General features: G+C 36.8%; 1 protein-coding gene across 1 annotated transcript in view; it reads right to left on the bottom strand.

Moving 5' to 3' along the window:
- Window positions 1-16,825, bottom strand: part of DNAH9 (dynein axonemal heavy chain 9) — a 312,771-nt gene that overhangs the window by 158,633 nt on the left and 137,313 nt on the right. The window contains 5 exon segments of the mRNA XM_006922399.3: window positions 2,959-3,133; window positions 4,204-4,351; window positions 5,414-5,522; window positions 7,393-7,520; window positions 11,729-11,939. Coding sequence (XP_006922461.1) covers window positions 2,959-3,133; window positions 4,204-4,351; window positions 5,414-5,522; window positions 7,393-7,520; window positions 11,729-11,939 — 771 coding nt within the window.

Here is a 16,825-nt window from a genome sequence, read left to right as displayed (position 1 = left end):
TTCTTAGAGGGTAGAACAAAGATGGAGTTCAAAGGCTGGACAGACCAAGGAACTAGGAACATGGCAATGAGTCTGGACTTGAAAGAAATGGCACTCCTTATTTTGTTGTCAATTAGGTAAGTAGAATAGAATTCTTTCACCGTAAAATGTGAATGAAAATAGGCCCTAAGGTAAGAACAGATTTGTTTGCTGTTCTTTCTGATTTTAATTCAGATTCAGGGGACACTATATTATCTCAATATTGCTCTCGGCAATCAGAAGCCTTAGGAAAAAAATTCTCATTTTTAACTCATGGAAAAAATTCTTGAAGACATTTAACTTTCTATGATTATCAAATTTTAAGTTTGTATGAAAAATCCGAGACAAGGGCCACCTCTGAAAAAAAGTCTTTTCCTTTTTTCAATTATACCTTGAGCTACCCGGTCAGTTTCTCAGCCAGACCATTAGCTGGATTGCCCAACATTGTATCACTCTCCTGTATCTGACCCTTGACCTCACCATCTACTATAATTGGACACTATAAAGACAAAGTCTCCTTTGCTGAGTCATTCCTGCGGCCCTTTCTCGTGTCGACAGTTTTGGTGTGTCTTCAGTAGTAACCTCAATGTTCTGGTCCCCTTCCTGCTTTTTGAACTTGATGACACTAAGTCTGTACTGGTATAGTGTAGCAGAGTTTATCATGAGACATCATCTCATTTGTTCTTTACAATGCTCTAAGTTATCCTGGCTAGTGAAAATTATTTCTAATTTATATCTGAAAAGACAAAAACTCTAAAGGTTATACCTCTAGAAACATATGGCAGAGTTGGCAGTTGAACACGGGTTTTCGGTCTTCCAGTATAGGGCTCCCTGAGAGATCATTTGCTTCTAAGAGATCATTTCCTGAAATTGCTACAAAGTATTTACCAGTACCCCCTTTATTACTGGATCTTCTACTCAGCTATGGGCTGTATTTTGTATTTTTGCTTTGCTTTGATGACGGCTTTTTAAACGTAGGTACCCTTGGTGTTTCTGATGTAAATATTTTGGCCAACATCCTACTTTTCAATTTAGAGCAGGATTTTTGGTATTTGGCATGAATACAGATGTAGGGGTCTTGGAAATTCCCCACTGTTAAAAGCTTTCTTTATTGTCCTCTCCCTATGTGCCGGCATGGCTGCCTACAGCTCCAAGTGCTAAAGAGTCAGGATACCTAGAGAAGTGCTTTCTCCTCAGCTTTTAAAGAGTTGAGTGGATTAAAAATTTTCTATATAGAGATAGAAAAATTGACCAAGTATCTTCATCCTGATACCTCGCTGCTCATTCGGCACCAACATGGGAGAGAGGTCCAGCAGTGGTTGCTGTCTGACATTTCAGCAGCTGAAAGGTCAGGGACTTCATTCAATGGAAAGTAATAACCTAAGCAGTCCGGATCTCCGTGCATTTCAGTGAGTTCTCACACATCCTGCTAGACTCACTGTATCCTTGCCTCATAGGGAAAATGTAAAGATGTCAAAGAAGCAGTCCACGGAGAAGCTCCAAGGGCTGTGGAACAGAGGATGAAATTCTCCAATGTCATATTCCCAGTCCAGGCACCCTCTTGCCCTTAGAGATTTCCCTTTTCTCAAAGGTATCTCACTCTGGAGAGGGAGATGGAGAAATTCACATATCCCAAGAGCTTGTGAGAACTGCTTTCTGAATTTTGAGCACTAAGGCATGTTAAGGAATGATGGGAAGTGAGGTGAATGTTACAATCAGAGGATGAGAAAGTGGAAAAGAAATTAATCGTTAATTCTAAATTAATTGTTAATTCTTCTGGCTCATCTCTACTTTGGGAGGCTGAAACTTTTACCTCTCTCCTCGAAATAGCACACGATCACATTCCAGGCCAGCAAGAGTAAATCACAACTCTCTAACAACTATAGCTTGGTTTGATCTCCTGTTGTGAGAGAGGCATCAGATATTTGCTATGAAATTGAATATTTATGGTACTAGAATATTAATAATAAGCACATATGTGTGTCAGCACCATCTTAAGTGCTTTGCCCATATTCATATTGGGCAGTTAGGACAGTATCCATTTATTTAATCCTCATAACCATCCTCACTATCATCGTCCTCATCTCTTTTGTTCACATAAGGAAAATAAGGTAGAGAGAAGTTAAGTTACTTGTCAATATCCCTCAGGTAATAAGTGGCAGAGTTGCAATTCATATCTGGAGTCCATGTTCTTAACCTGTATAAGATATTTCCTGACAGCTAGAGTTGATTGTAAAAGACCAATCTGCATAATTTTGAATATGTTGTTTCTAGATAAAATACCTTTTATTTGGAGGAAACTAAGTATATACATGGGTAGGAATGCATAAGTATTAAGGAATAAGATGCCAAGATACTCCAGGCCAACATCCCTGCCCCTAAGGCATGAGGCTACAACAGCCAACACCATAAGATAGATATTACTTTGGTTTCCTACCCCTAGATTTCAAGTAAGCTTTGGTTCAAACTTCTATGAACAGATCTGTGTTTCAGGGTTATGGGATATGATGGTTAACTCTGGCCTGGTAAAGGTTGACACACGCTTATTCTGGAAGATTTGTAGAAGGCTAAAGGGATTTCTCATACTAAAGCTTCTACAGCACAGCATCATTTTGCCTATAAAATACACGTCACCCTGAAAAGTACTGTACTTATACCTCCAGTTGTTCAAACTCAAACACTGCAATTCTCCATGAAATCAAGGAAACATTCACTAACTCAAAAAGCAACAGATCCAAATACATTCCAATCTCGTCTCACCACATGACTTTCTATGGGGGCTGATGTGTTTAGCAGTGCAGCGGGTAGATAACTAAATAATTTAATGCTCTCATGTTAATTCTGACATTTAGCAGTTCCACATTCCAAACCTTTTTTGGAAAATCAGCTTTTGCCACTGTGGACTTGAATGTGGGTGTCAACCTCAGAATATCCTTTTACCTGATCTTGGATCATTGCTCCACCAAAAGCCCAGATGGCAGCAAACACAAAATAAAGCTCATAGGTTTCCTTGGGGCAGTCTGCAGGGATGTCCTCCACGGTCAGGAGACACTCAAGAAGGTGGCACAGCATCTGTACCATGCTCTGTTCTGGGATTGGAATTATCTTCTTAAATCTGCAAAGAGAGACCCAATATGCTAAAAAAACCCTGCATTTTCCATCCCAGAGGCATTGTTGGACGGCTATGCAACCCATGTGGGTGTAGTGGACTCATGATTTGCCAAGTTCTTTGGGATTACAGAGGACCATGGTGCTACTTAAGCCTATTTTCTCATCAGTTATTTTTGGGCCAGTTCCCTTTGTAGAGAAGGAAGAAAGGCACAGAATGCTCCTGAGAAAGTTTCTTTTCTCATCTTCCTTCCTCTAATACCCTCTCCCTCTCCTCTCCCCTTCTTTGAACATTGATGATCCCCTCTCACTCCTTGAGAATGTGGACAACTGCAACCAAATGAGTAAATATTTCAGTAGTTTCACTCCTTTCACAGTTTCCTCAATTGTCAAAAAGTCAGAGTCAAAGTGAGTATAATTCTGAGGTTCCACAACTTCAGCTCAGAGGAGTTCCATCAATTAAAACACACTGAAAACATTTTCTCTGGGGCAGTATTTTGTGTTAGCTCTTGTTTTAAACCTAGCTGCAGTCCTTACAACAATGCTTTCGAGTGGTCTAATAGTCTAGGCCTTACTTCCATGAGTAATGAGAAAACTGAGTACTTAATGGGCTTTCCTTCATTTCTTTGACTATATTTGTAACAGACACAGCCAGGAACAGGAAGTGGGTCCCATATGTCACTAACAGGTGTCATCTTCACCTCTAAGTCTGTTGATCTGGCCTGTATATCATTTGTAGGAGGGCCGGCTGCATGCCTTGAAAACTGAAGGACCACCCAGAATTGTTTTCTGATATTGCAGCTTACAGCTTCTTTAGAATACACTCATGTGGCACTCACAAAAGGTATTTAAAATCTTCTCTTCACTTTTCTAACTTCTTGCCTGAACTTATAGTAGGCATTTCATGGCCACCCTACTATGTTTTCCTCTTTGCCATCTGCCATGCCTAGAGGGGAATGGTCTAGAGACATCTGACTTCAGGGACAGGACAGAAAGAACATTATTGGGTATAAAGCATGACCCAACATGCTTTTTATTGCTGCTTTAACTTGTCACCTTCCTTATTTCTTGGCCTACCTGGTTCTGAGTGTGTCTAAGCAGATTGGAAGATACTTGTCAAATAGGATGGTTAGGTTGGCTCTCTCTGTCTGGATTTCCCTCTTGTCAATCCAGCTGCTAACTGGAGGGTTCCATCCTAGGTCTCCAGGGTTGATGTACAGGATCCCTGGGAGCATAAGGAATATTGTCAGTGAATTTTCCACAGATATCAGTATATTTTTCACCCCAGAGAGTTATTTTATCTGTTTAGAAAATTAACTGATGATATTAGCTGATAAAGAGCAGTATTAAGGATCCCAAGGCCAAGTATAGGCTCAGGAGGAAAGAAAGGCTATGATGATTAGAAATAGTTGTCATGGTGCAGAAGTGTATAGTGGGTTGAATGGTGAACCTAAAAGGATATGCCTACCTAATCCCTATGTGACCTTATTTGAGAAAAGAGACTTTGCAGATATAATTAACTTAAGGATCTTGAGAGGAGATTACTCTAAATTATCTAAGTGAGACATTTACAAGTGTCCTTACAAGAAACAGAGACAAAAGACACACCGAGGAGAAGGTCACATGAAGACGGAGGTGGAGGTTGGAGTCATAGGGCCATAAGCCAAGGAATTCCTAAACTAGAATGTACAGGGAAGGATTTCGGGTATTTGACTTTGAAAACTATGAGAGAATAAATTTCTATTGTTTTAAAAGCCACCAAGTTTCTAATAATTTGTTATGGTAGCCCTAAGAAACAAATACAGACTGAGAGAGATGGTTCTTCTGGCCTGTGTTCTCCAACCTCGGCACAGGTCCTTGAAAGGGAGTCTGATATTTTATCATAGAGATCAAACAAGGCAGTGCAGTTAGGGAAAGTTAAGCTATAAAGTAGTTATTTTCACTAGGGTGTAGTAAGAATTGCAATGCTTGGTCATCTCCACCAACATGGAGGCTTGAACTGGCCTAAAAGTAGTCTAATTTGAGGCACTTATATACAGAGGACAGTTGTCCGGCTCAGGGGCCATTTCCTTTCCCATTACCATAACATTCCTCAAAAAAATCACATGGGCCTTGCCTTAGAGCTAAGCCTTGTGGATATACATTAGGACTGTGAATTAGGCCAGAGTTTTGGAAGATCGATATTTGGCTCCTATTTGGAGCTTTCTTCAGAGCCAGCAATATCATATGTAATGCTAGAGACACCTGTCTTCAACTGAGCTTTTTCCCCCCGTTTCTTAGGCCATACCTGCTCTGGAGACAGTTGCTGGTGTGGCCGTGCGCAGGTGGCTGATCTCAAAGAGGAGCCTCATTGTGGGATTCAGAAGAATTCTCTCATTGCTTGCCAAGGTCAGCACCTGAAGACAACAAAGAGGGACACACCAAGTAGAAAAGAGTTATGATGCATGGCCAACTGGTGGGGTTCTGGCTGATTACTTCTGGTAGGAACTAGGAGTGATTATTTTCTTCCTTTGTGATTATAGTCAACCCTCAAACTACACAAGGGTTAAGGGTGCCAACTGTCAATGCAGTCAAAAATATGCATATAATTGAAGCTAGCATTCCACATAAGCAGATTCCAACCATCAGTCAACCTTTGAACAACATGGGTTTGAACTGAGAGGGTCAATTGAAAAATCTGTGTATAAGTGGACATGTGCAGTTCAAGCCCACTTGTTCAAGGGTCAACTGTATAATTATTTTCTAAGTTTTTTTGCAACAATCCTCTCTTTCCTCCTGTATGCCCTCTATCTCCATCCCTGTGTGTGTGTGTGCATGCGTGTATTGAATCAGGAAAAAAATTATTGAAAAAGTTTAAATTTATGTCAATGATTCAAATGAACTAGACCATATTAGAATAATAATATTATTAAAGGAAAAAAGCTTAGGCTTCATATCACTGCTGTTTCTTTTAAAGTAGTCCCTCTTGGATAGCATACATTTATTCTAATGAATCTGTAAATGTTGAAGCCATCGTACAACTTCTAATCTGGATGTTCTTTCTGAACAAGTTTAGGAGCAGCTATCAGCTTAAAAGCCACTTTATTGGCATTCAGTTAGTTTTCATTGTTTATAAAAAATAAAATATGCTCTCTATGAATAAAGATTTGTCACCATCGAGGATGTCTGACAGGTTCAAAACATATCTGATTCTCAGTTTCTTTATTTAAAAAAAAAGAAAAAAGTAAAGAAAAAAGATTTAAATAGATGATTTAATACTCCTTTCAGCTTTAAATATTAAATTAATCTATTTGCAGAAGATTCTTAATTATAACGATAGTAAAAACAGTGTGAGCAATGGCAGTGCCATTGAAGTAAGTGAAAATTGTCACTTGCATGGATCAGTTCTGAGATGTCTATTAAAGACACTGGTAATAAGTGAAAGTATGATCTTGAAGAGATACCTGCGCTCCCACATTCATTGCAACATTATTTACAATAGCAAGACATGAAAACAACCTAAATGTCCATCAATAGATGAATGAATAAAGAAGATGTGTGTATATATGTAAATGCATATTTACATATATACACATATACCTCCTCCACACACATACACAACAACGAAATATTAGCCATAAAAAAGAAGGAAATCCTGCCATTTGCGACAACATGGATGGACCTGGAAGGCGTAATGTTAAGTGAAATAGGTCAGACAGTGAAAGACAGATACTGTGAAATCTAAATAAACCAGACAGAGAAAGACAATTTGAGGAATCTAAAAAAAACAAACTCACAGAAACAGAGTAGAATGATGCTTGCTAGCGATGGGGCAGGTGGGGTGAGGGGAGGAAATGAGTGAAGGTGATCAAAGAGAACAATCTCCTAGTTATAAGATGAATAATTTGGGGGATATAATATACAGCATGGTGACTATAGTTAACAATACTGTATTGTATATTTGAAAATTGTTAAAAGAGCAGCTCTTAGAAATCCTCACCACACACACACAAAGATAATCATGAGGTTATAGGGGTATCAACCAATCTTATTGTGATAATCATTTTGCATTATAAATGTATTTCAAATTATCACATGGTATACCTTAAATTTACACATTGGTATATGTTAATTATATCTCAATAAAATTGGAAAAATTTTTAAATAAAGATAATGTCAATAATTCCTTAATCAGGGCCAGGCCTTGTGTGGAATCAAGATATGCCTAGGGGATCAGTTTTATAGATGAGTAGGGGTGCTGTGGAAATTTCCCTTCCCTCTCAATACCTTGTTGTCATCCATGACAGTGTTCAGAGACTCAATCCACATTGGATCTATGTCACCATCCAGTAAAATCCACTTGGGCCCATCATGGGTGATGTTGGCAAGCTCCCGCATGATGGAAGAGAACAATCCTGAAAGGAGCCACAGATAACTTATTTTCCTTTCACCATCAGTCTTTTTCTTAACACACAGCCTTTCCCTATTGGCTGCAACACTCAGAGTTGGTATAAATAGAAAAGGCAGGTCAGAACAGGCTTTGTATTCTATTCTACCAAACATCTGGCAGTGCCCAAAGGTCCACTCTGTGCTCCAGTCTGACTTTTTGCAAACGTACAACAGCAGCAAAACAACAACAAAACCTGACAGAACTACCTCTTTAAATAACAAGAGACCCCAGTGAATCATTTCAACAGGCAACTGTGACATGATGGAGTTACATAAAAACTTTTTAGGTAAGGTTTTCATCCTTCGTAATTGTGCCCAGGTGAATCTTGGCGAATGTAGGCTTTGAGAGAAGGCCCAGTGTGATTCTAATAGGCATTACATGAAATTTATATCTTTTGTAGATAGAATTGATTTTTATGATACTAAGCTTCCCTAATCGATAATATAGCATGTCTTTTCATTTATTCAAATATTGCTATGTGTTCTTTAGTAAAGTTTCATGGCTTTTTCAATATATCTCTTTGGCCAAATCTACTCCTAAACATACCATAGTTTTTACTTGTAAATGGGAATTTTTTCACAATGTTTCCATTTTTGCCTGGCTACTGCTAGTATAGAGAAAAGCTACCAAACTTTATGTGTTTATTTTATATTTAGTTACCTTTGATACATTTTCTTAAAAAGTCTAGTGATTTTTCAATAATGCCTCTTGAGTTTTCAAGGTATACAGTTGTATAATCAACAAAAAAATAAATTTTCTGCTTTCCTTCAATTTATATCATGCATTCCATTTTCTGGTCTAGTGCATTTTCTAGAACCCCACCAAGCAATGTTAAATAATAATGTTGATAATAGGTTTCCCTGACTTATTCCTGCTTTTAATAAAAATAGCTTTAGTTTCTCATCATTCAGAATGTTTCTTTTTCCTTATGGCTTTAGGCAAAAAATATCATATTTAAGAGATTTTCTTTTATTCTTATTTTACTTAGAATTTTAAAAATTAGGAACAGCTACTGAATTTTTAGCATCAAATGATTGATCAAATAATTTTCTGTTTTAATTTGCCAATTCTGTATGTTATATTTAAAAAAATAATTGATCTATCTTCATTTTCCTGGAGTATATTCTGCTTGGTTAAAGTGTATTATTCTTTTGAAATACTGTTGGATTTTATTCAGAATTTCTGAATCTACGTTAATAAGTGAAATTGGGTTTTTGTTTTTGCTTCTACATAAAGATTGATAAGATTATTCTGGTTTCATAAAATAAATTAAAAGGTGTCTTTTTAAAATGACTGAAATTATCTTTTTTGTTTGTTTTGCTATTTAAAATTTTCTTTTTCATTAGTTTATTTGTTTTCTACTTCCTATTGAGCAAATTTTATTAATTTATATTTTGCTAAGGGATCATTTGTTTCTTCTAGTTTTTCAAATATGTGTCATTTAATTGTTTTTTTTTCTATTTTAATCTTGTCTATATTTACTATATCTTCTTTCTAATTCCTAATCTTATATACTTTTACTCTTTTCCCCCCATTAATTATTCTCAAAATGGACTTATTTGCTTATACAAAAAACCCCAATATTTATATTGATTTATCCTTGCTATAATTTTTGGTCCCTTCCTACTAATTTCAGCTTTTATCTTTATTAGTTTCTTCTCCCCAATTTTCTTCAGTTTAATTTATTACTCTTTAAGTAATTTCTTAGGATGGCTACTGACTTCATTTTCAGCCTACCTTCTGGAATAAAGAGAGTTTAAAGTGTCTCCTATTGACTCTAGATGTGTCCAGAGACTTCTGTATGAAATATTCTTTTTTTTATTGCTTCCTAGAGGGATTAAAATTTAATTTTCTTTTAATTCAGAGGTTAAGTGAGTATTTCTTGATTTGCAAATAGTAAAATTATTTTTCATAATTTTCTTGCTATTTGTTTCTAGTTATATTTCATTATTATCAGAGAATGTGGCCTATGAATTGATACTTTTGGATTCATTATGGTTCTTCTGTGGCCAACTAAATTTTTAATTTGGGGAAATGTTCCATGAACCAACCATGAAAGGAATATTTTCATATTTATAAGATATAAAATTCTATAACTATGTTATATTGAGTTTTATGATGCATTTCTAAATTCTTCTATGTCTACACCTATTTTTTTGTCTACCAGATCTGTCTAACTTTGAAAAAGACCTATTAATATGATTTACTTTATTTCCATTTTTAAGTTTTCTTAAAAATTTTAAAATGGTATATAGTCCATTAACTTGGAAGTTCTCTCGTTTAGTAAACACATATTTATGATCATTACAAGTTTTGTTTGTTAATTTCTCCATATTTAATGTATTTATTTAACAAAACTTTAATTAAAATTCCAACACAATTAAAGTTTAAATTATATTATGTGAGCTTAAATTCAATATGGAGTAAGAAATGCCTAAGACTAGCTAAGAAAATTACAAAAATATATTGAGGAAGAACTTACCTCATCATATATTACAATGTTGTAAAATAATTGTAACCAAAATAGAATTACATTAGTATAGGATTAGATAAATAGGTGAGTGGGACAAAGTAGACAACTGAGAATCAGAGCCCAGTATATACGACAAGCTGGTATTTAGATTCAGAAGGAAAGGATAGTTTACTTAATAAACAGTGCTTGCACATTCAGCTATCCATCTGGGAGGAAATAAAGTTGATTCTCTACTTTGTCTCATACTAAGCCCCAAAATAAATCCAGATGGATAAAAAATGTTAATGTAAAAAAAATCTTTAGTACCAACTTTATGATACTATATCTATAGCTAAAAGTTAGAAAGAGCTATTAACTAAACAGGAATCCCAGATGCTAAGAAGACTAGACAGACATAATTTCCTATTTTAACAAGTGCATGGTTCAGGAAGAAGGCCATGTATAGATGGAGGTAGATATTAGAGCGATGCATCAACAAGCCAAAGAATGCCAAGGACTGATGGCAACTACCAGAAACTAGGAAGGATTTTTGCTTAGAGTCTTTGGAGGGATTGTAGTCCTGCGAACAGCTCAGTTTTGGACTTGGCCTCCAGAACTCTAAAAAATTAAATGTCTGTTATATTAAGCTAGGAAAAGAATAATAAAAATAAAAAGTGCATGGTAAATATGCCAGAAGTGTCAGTAGACAAATGGTAGACTGAGAAAAAACATCAGTAATGCATATAAACAGATAAAAGGTTAATATCTTTGATATTAAACAAACTCTTAAAAACTGATAAGAAAATTATGGAGAAAAATAAAATTACAAAAGAGCCAATTACTAAGACCAATAAGAAGGAAAAGAAGCTAAGCCTCATTAATAGTCAGCAAAATAAAAATTAGAGAGCTGCTTGTTAAATCCCTTTATTTTAGACTTCTGATTGAAGGCCATGAATTAGTGAAATCCAGACAGCTTGACCCTGATGTAGTCAGACATTAAGATGTTAGGAGGGAGCAGAGACTTTCTAGAAAGAGGTTCCCATCAGCTCATAGGGAGTTTTCTCCCATTTTCTTTTCTGCTCCCTCCTAGTTGACAGGAGACCTTTTCCAACATGTATCTGTGATTTTTAAGTCTTTGAAAGTGATGTCGAAGTCAACATCAAGTACACATGGGTTTAGAACTCTGAATTGCTGTAGAAGAGACTGTGGTTCTGGGACTCTTCTAAGGTGAATGATGTTGCCAGCATCAACAGAACCTGGCCTAGACAGTCTTCTTTAGCAGCCTCCCCATCACTCATGGGGCAATGCTCATAGCGAGAGGTGCCCTCTGTGGGATGCTGGACTACACCACTCCTTTGGGAATGAGCTGCATACCTTCCCTCCTTACCCATGTCTTAAACCCATTTCCAAGCAGTGTAGAGACTCCATGACTCGTGCTATAGAGTCACTAAACTACAGCTGAATGCCTGCCCTGCTGTAACCTTTTTAAGTGCCTTCTCTCAAAGGCAGTTGGAAGAGTCTCCAAGGAAAGAGAACATCTGAAAAGCTGTGGTTTCCTTCCATGCCCAAATCAGTTTCTTCCTTTCTTTGATTCTTTTCACCTCCTCTCATCCCAAACAGATCAGTCCAGTGTTCTCTTCACATCACCCTGCTATATTTAAGCCTGCCGCAGACTCTGAGTATATGGCAAGAACTTTCTCCTAGGGGTATCCCACTCTTACCATCCTTCCATTCTCGTGTGGCTGGATTGATGATGCCAAAGAGCTCGTCATTTGTGACTGCTTTGGGATTGAGGTCAGTCCAGACAGGACGGCGTTTCATAATCTGATAGGTCTTGTACAAGGACCTCAGCACCTGAGATTTGCCAGTGCCAGCACTGCCCACCACAAACACAGAGTGCCGTATTGCCAGAAGTTCCTCCAACTGGACCACCTGGGGAGACACAAAATTCAGCCAAAGAGAATAACCTGTTACTCACCTATTCTTCTGTGAGTCAGGCTGGTGTCTGAAGTGAGACCTCATGTCAACAGAAGAAGGGTTACTCACCCACCATAAAATGAGATGGGTCCTAAATGGAGGGCAACATAATTCATTTATTCACTTATTTATCATTCAGTCATATAATTATTAGTCATCAACTAAGTGCTGGAGAGTATACCAGTTGAGGAAGATTCAGAGGTGACTCTTCTTTCCTCCATGATCTCATAGTATGATGCAGTCATGTTGAATTTTTATTATTATTACATTACATAATTACATTATTATTGTAATGTAAAGTGATAAGTACCATAATAAAGTTATTTATAAAGTGCTATGGGAATAGAGAAGAGGAAACAATTGATTGTGTAAAGATAAAGGGAATAAGAAGGGCTTCACAGAGGAGCAGGCATTTGAACTGAGGCTTTAGGAATGAGGAGAAGTTTGCCTAGAAGATGAACATTCCAGGCAGAGGTAAGAGCACAAACAAAGGCTGTGGTGTGGCAGAGCATGATGTGGTTGGTCAGACAGTTCAATGAAGCTGGAGCCAATGAGTTCCTGGGGACAACGATAGCCTTGAAGGTTTCATTACTTTTGTCGTAGCTTGCCCTCGTGCTCACTCTTCCACACTGTTGTATACACTTACTGAAATGAAAATTAGATGATGTCACTGCCATCAGTCTGTTCCCTCAGTGTTTCTCCATAGCTTTGGTGATGAAATCCAAAATCCTTAGACTGATTTACAAGATCCTTATGCAGCCTGGCCCAAAGCATCCTCCAGTTTTATCTTTTATCCCCCAACATCCACATTCTAGGTAGATAATTACTTGGAGTTCTTTAATGATGTTCTCTTTTGTGTCTATGCTTTTCAATATACTATGCCTTCTGTTCAGAAGTTATCCTTTTTCCTTTCTTCCTCTGGCTGCCCCTACACATCCCTTAGTCCAGGGTAGGTGCCCCATACCTACATCCTTTATGTTAATACTTATCAATATTGCAATAGTTACTTTTCTGTCTCCCTATGAGATTACCATCTCCTTGAAGGCAGGCAGGGCTGGGATTCTTATCTCTATTTCCAGTGTCTAGCAGAGAACCTGGCACATATGAAGTACTCAACAAATATTTGCTGAAAATATGAAGGATGGCTGGAAAGATTGGATGGGCCCCCTCATGAAAGGTCTTAAATGTCATGACCTAAAGTATTTGAACTTTATTATAGGTCGTTTCTTCATATTTTGCACCACAAGATCCTTAATAGCAGAGGAAAGTGAACCGAAGGGTAAATGTACTGAAATATTGACAGGGTAGTAGAACAGTAGAAAACTTTCCCCCATACATTTTGTTTATTCTACATTTAAAAAATGGTAATAACACATATATTTCTTTTAAAAAAATTTAAGTGATACAGGTGTTAAAAAACATTCTAGAATCATACAACAAGGGAATTAGGAAAGTGGTACTGCTAGGCTCAACATGAAGGTAGCAGATTAGTGGCTATTCTGGGGAGCAAGATGATTAGCTTCCATTGTGGCTGGATAATTTATTGATATTAGAGTTTTATTTTCTATACCATCAATATTTTTCTCTTCTTTATTCCAGGCCATTGCTGTTCTTCTGATTCAGGGCCCAAAAGCACTCAATCTTGGCTCTTGTTTTCATCCTTCAGGGACTTAGTTCAGGATCTTCCCAGATAAGGATGGGGAAAGTGGTCAGGAAGGGTCTCTGAGTAGCTGACATCTAAGCTAACATACAATTGAAAAAAGTCAGCCATATAAAGACCAGTGGGAATAGCATTCCAGGTAGAGTGACAGTAAGTGCTAAAGCCTTAAGGTAAGCTTAGAGAGCTCAAAGAAAAGAAAAGAAAAAGGGAGGGTGGTATCACATGAGGTAAAAGAGGTATGCTGGGTCAGATATGTAGGAACTGGTCCTTGAAATTTTATTCTAAGTGCACAAGGAAGCAATTTTAAAAAATGAAATTGACCTGAGGTCATTGCATTAAAAAATATGGATGAGGAGGGGATGGGGCAGAGGGAATGGAAGAGGCAGTGGTACTCTGGCTGTTGAATGGAGACTATTACTATATTCTCAGATTTTTTTCATGAACAACCGATTCCCTGCTACTAGACAGACTTGAAATTGTTCTAGTTCCATCACTACCTTTTTGTTCATTTCAACAGCTTTATTGAGATATAATTCACGTACTACAAAATTCACATTTTTAAAGTGTACAATTCAATGATTTTTTTTAGCATGTTCACAGAATTGTACAAGCATCACTACTATTCAATTTTAGGATATTTCATTACTACAACAGGAAAATCCATACTCATTAGCAGTCACTCCCGATCTCCATCCCTACCTCTCAGCCCTATGCAACCCCTGATATACATTCTGCCTCTATAGATTTGCCTATTTTAGACATTTCCTATAAATCGCTTATGATATTTTCAAGGCTCATTCAGGCTGTAGCATGTATCAGTACTTCATTCCTTTTTATAGCTGAATAAGATTTCATTGTATAAGTATACCACATTTGTTTATTCATTTATCTACTGATAAATGGGTTATTTCTATTTTCTATTATGAATCTGTCAACTTTTCACAGTATCTTTTGTAAGATAAATAAATAAATATCCCTATGCTACCTTCTATCTTTCCATAGGCTATCTTCTTTCAGATACATTATACTTTTATATTGCTATGTTTGATAACATTTACATTCTATTCTTTACTTATATTTAGATGTTCTATATTTTTCGTGATTCTAAGAGTTGAAAAAACAATAGTGGCTTATATTTTTATGATTATAGATATTTTTCACTACAAAAGAAAGTAATTTTCTAGAATATATTGTATTTTCTATGGGCCTGGTGTCATGACTTAACTAAGAATGTTCTAGGCATCAATCCAAGGTCGAATGGATACTCTTTTCCTACACTACATATGTTCATCAATATCAGGTCACATTTACTTTTTAAGATAAAATTTAGACCATGACTCTTTTTTCTCTTGGTGTTTTTAATTGCTTTCCTTTCCCCATAACTTGGAAGTTAAATAAAATATATAAGAACTTTTGTCTTGTTAATCTATTCTTGATTTGAATATATTCAATTTTGAGGTCATTTTTCTTGGACATTACAGACTTCCTGCTCTAATTTTGGCTGATTGTTTTCTAGGTCTGCTAATAGCTCTCGTTCTGTGATTCCTTTCCTTAATTCTTGATATTTTGAATCCCATGACTTTTTTTCTTGTCTTTCATCCTTATTTTGATGTTGTATGTCCCCAAATAACCTATTCAAAAAAGGTGCATAAGAAGTAAAACGTATAATTCTTTGAAAATATCTTGAATGATAATTTGGTTTATATAGAATTCTAGTCTTGAAATAATTTCCCCTCAGAACATTGAAAGAATGGTGTCCTTGTCCTCTAGTATCTGATATTGCTGATGAGACATTCTGATGTCATTCTGAATTTCATTCCTTCCTTGGGTCACCTGTACTACCACTCCATCACCTAACAAGGAAACTTTTACTTTTTTCTCTTGACTCTTGACTGCTGAAATTCTGTTATCATGTGTCTTTGTATAAGTCCATTTAAATCCACTCTGTTCCAAACTGACTGAGCCCATCAGTCTGGACACACATCTCTCCAGCTCTAACAAGTCTTCTCTGTTCTTTCTTTCTAGAATATGTTGCATAACTTAGATTGATCCTCTGTATGTCATATGGCCTTTTGTACTTTCTGCCTCTCATGTGTATTTGTGTATTATATATTTTATATATTGTATTAAATATGCATATTATATGTTATATTTTATTATACATATATTTATGTTATATTTCATTATACACACATTATATAAATTTATTATACCCCATATACGTACATATGTACATACATACATACATACATACATACATACATACATAGGTCATCTTAGGAGACTTCCTTGTCTTTTTTTCCAGTCCTCTCACTGAATTTTGTGTGTCATCAATGACACAATTCATTTCAAAAGGCTCTTTCCAATTCTCCAAGAGTTTTTTTTTTATAGCATCTTATTCTTATTTTATGGATACAATTTTCTTAAATTTCTTCAAGATACTAATTAGAACTTTCAAAATGTTCTGTTTCTTATTTCTACCAGGATCAGTTGCTATATGTGTATGTGTGCTTGTGAATGTGTGTGTGTGTCTGTCGGTCCATTGGTTGTCTTTCTCTCATGTTGCTGGTTTTCTCCAGTCTCGAGTTTAAATGAAGAGCTTCATTGTGTTTCCTAGGAGCTAGGATGCTGGATATGTGGTCTCCAGGGTGGGAGGACAGAGAGGGAGCTCTGCACAAGGTCAGATCTTGGCCTTTGTCTTTGTCCTTTCACTTGTGGGTGAGTGAGTGGGTGGCTGACCTTCAGGCCAAGGGTCCCAAACAGAATGGAAGAGCATTTTTTTAAAAGGTGGCCCTAGTATCCCAAGAGCAGCCATAGTTTCCCCCAAAGAGTTTATTAAATTCCCTCAGACTTTTCTGTTTTGATTATGTGTTAAATGCCTGGCTGTGCATGGTCTGCATTCTTGGGAACTAAAGACTAGAATGGGGAGCTGGGAGAAGAATCTGGTGAGCCTAGTGGCAATATTGTAGGGTAAACAGACTTACTGATACCTCTCTGGCTATTTCAGTTCTCTTTCTCATCCCTGCCCTCCTTCACTACCAACTCCAAACCCAGAGCTTCTCTAGGATTCTCCTTGGCAGGCTGGCCATGTCCTGGCCCCTCTTACCCTGAAGCCCTTTCTAAGTGTATTCTGGCCCACAGCTTTCTTGCTCTGTTTGATCTGTCAACCTGCTTTTATGCT

Source organism: Pteropus alecto, unplaced genomic scaffold (assembly GCF_000325575.1).
Source record: "Pteropus alecto unplaced genomic scaffold, ASM32557v1 scaffold398, whole genome shotgun sequence".
Classification (NCBI taxonomy): Eukaryota; Metazoa; Chordata; class Mammalia; order Chiroptera; family Pteropodidae; genus Pteropus; species Pteropus alecto.
This window is presented reverse-complemented; position numbering and strand designations above follow the sequence as displayed.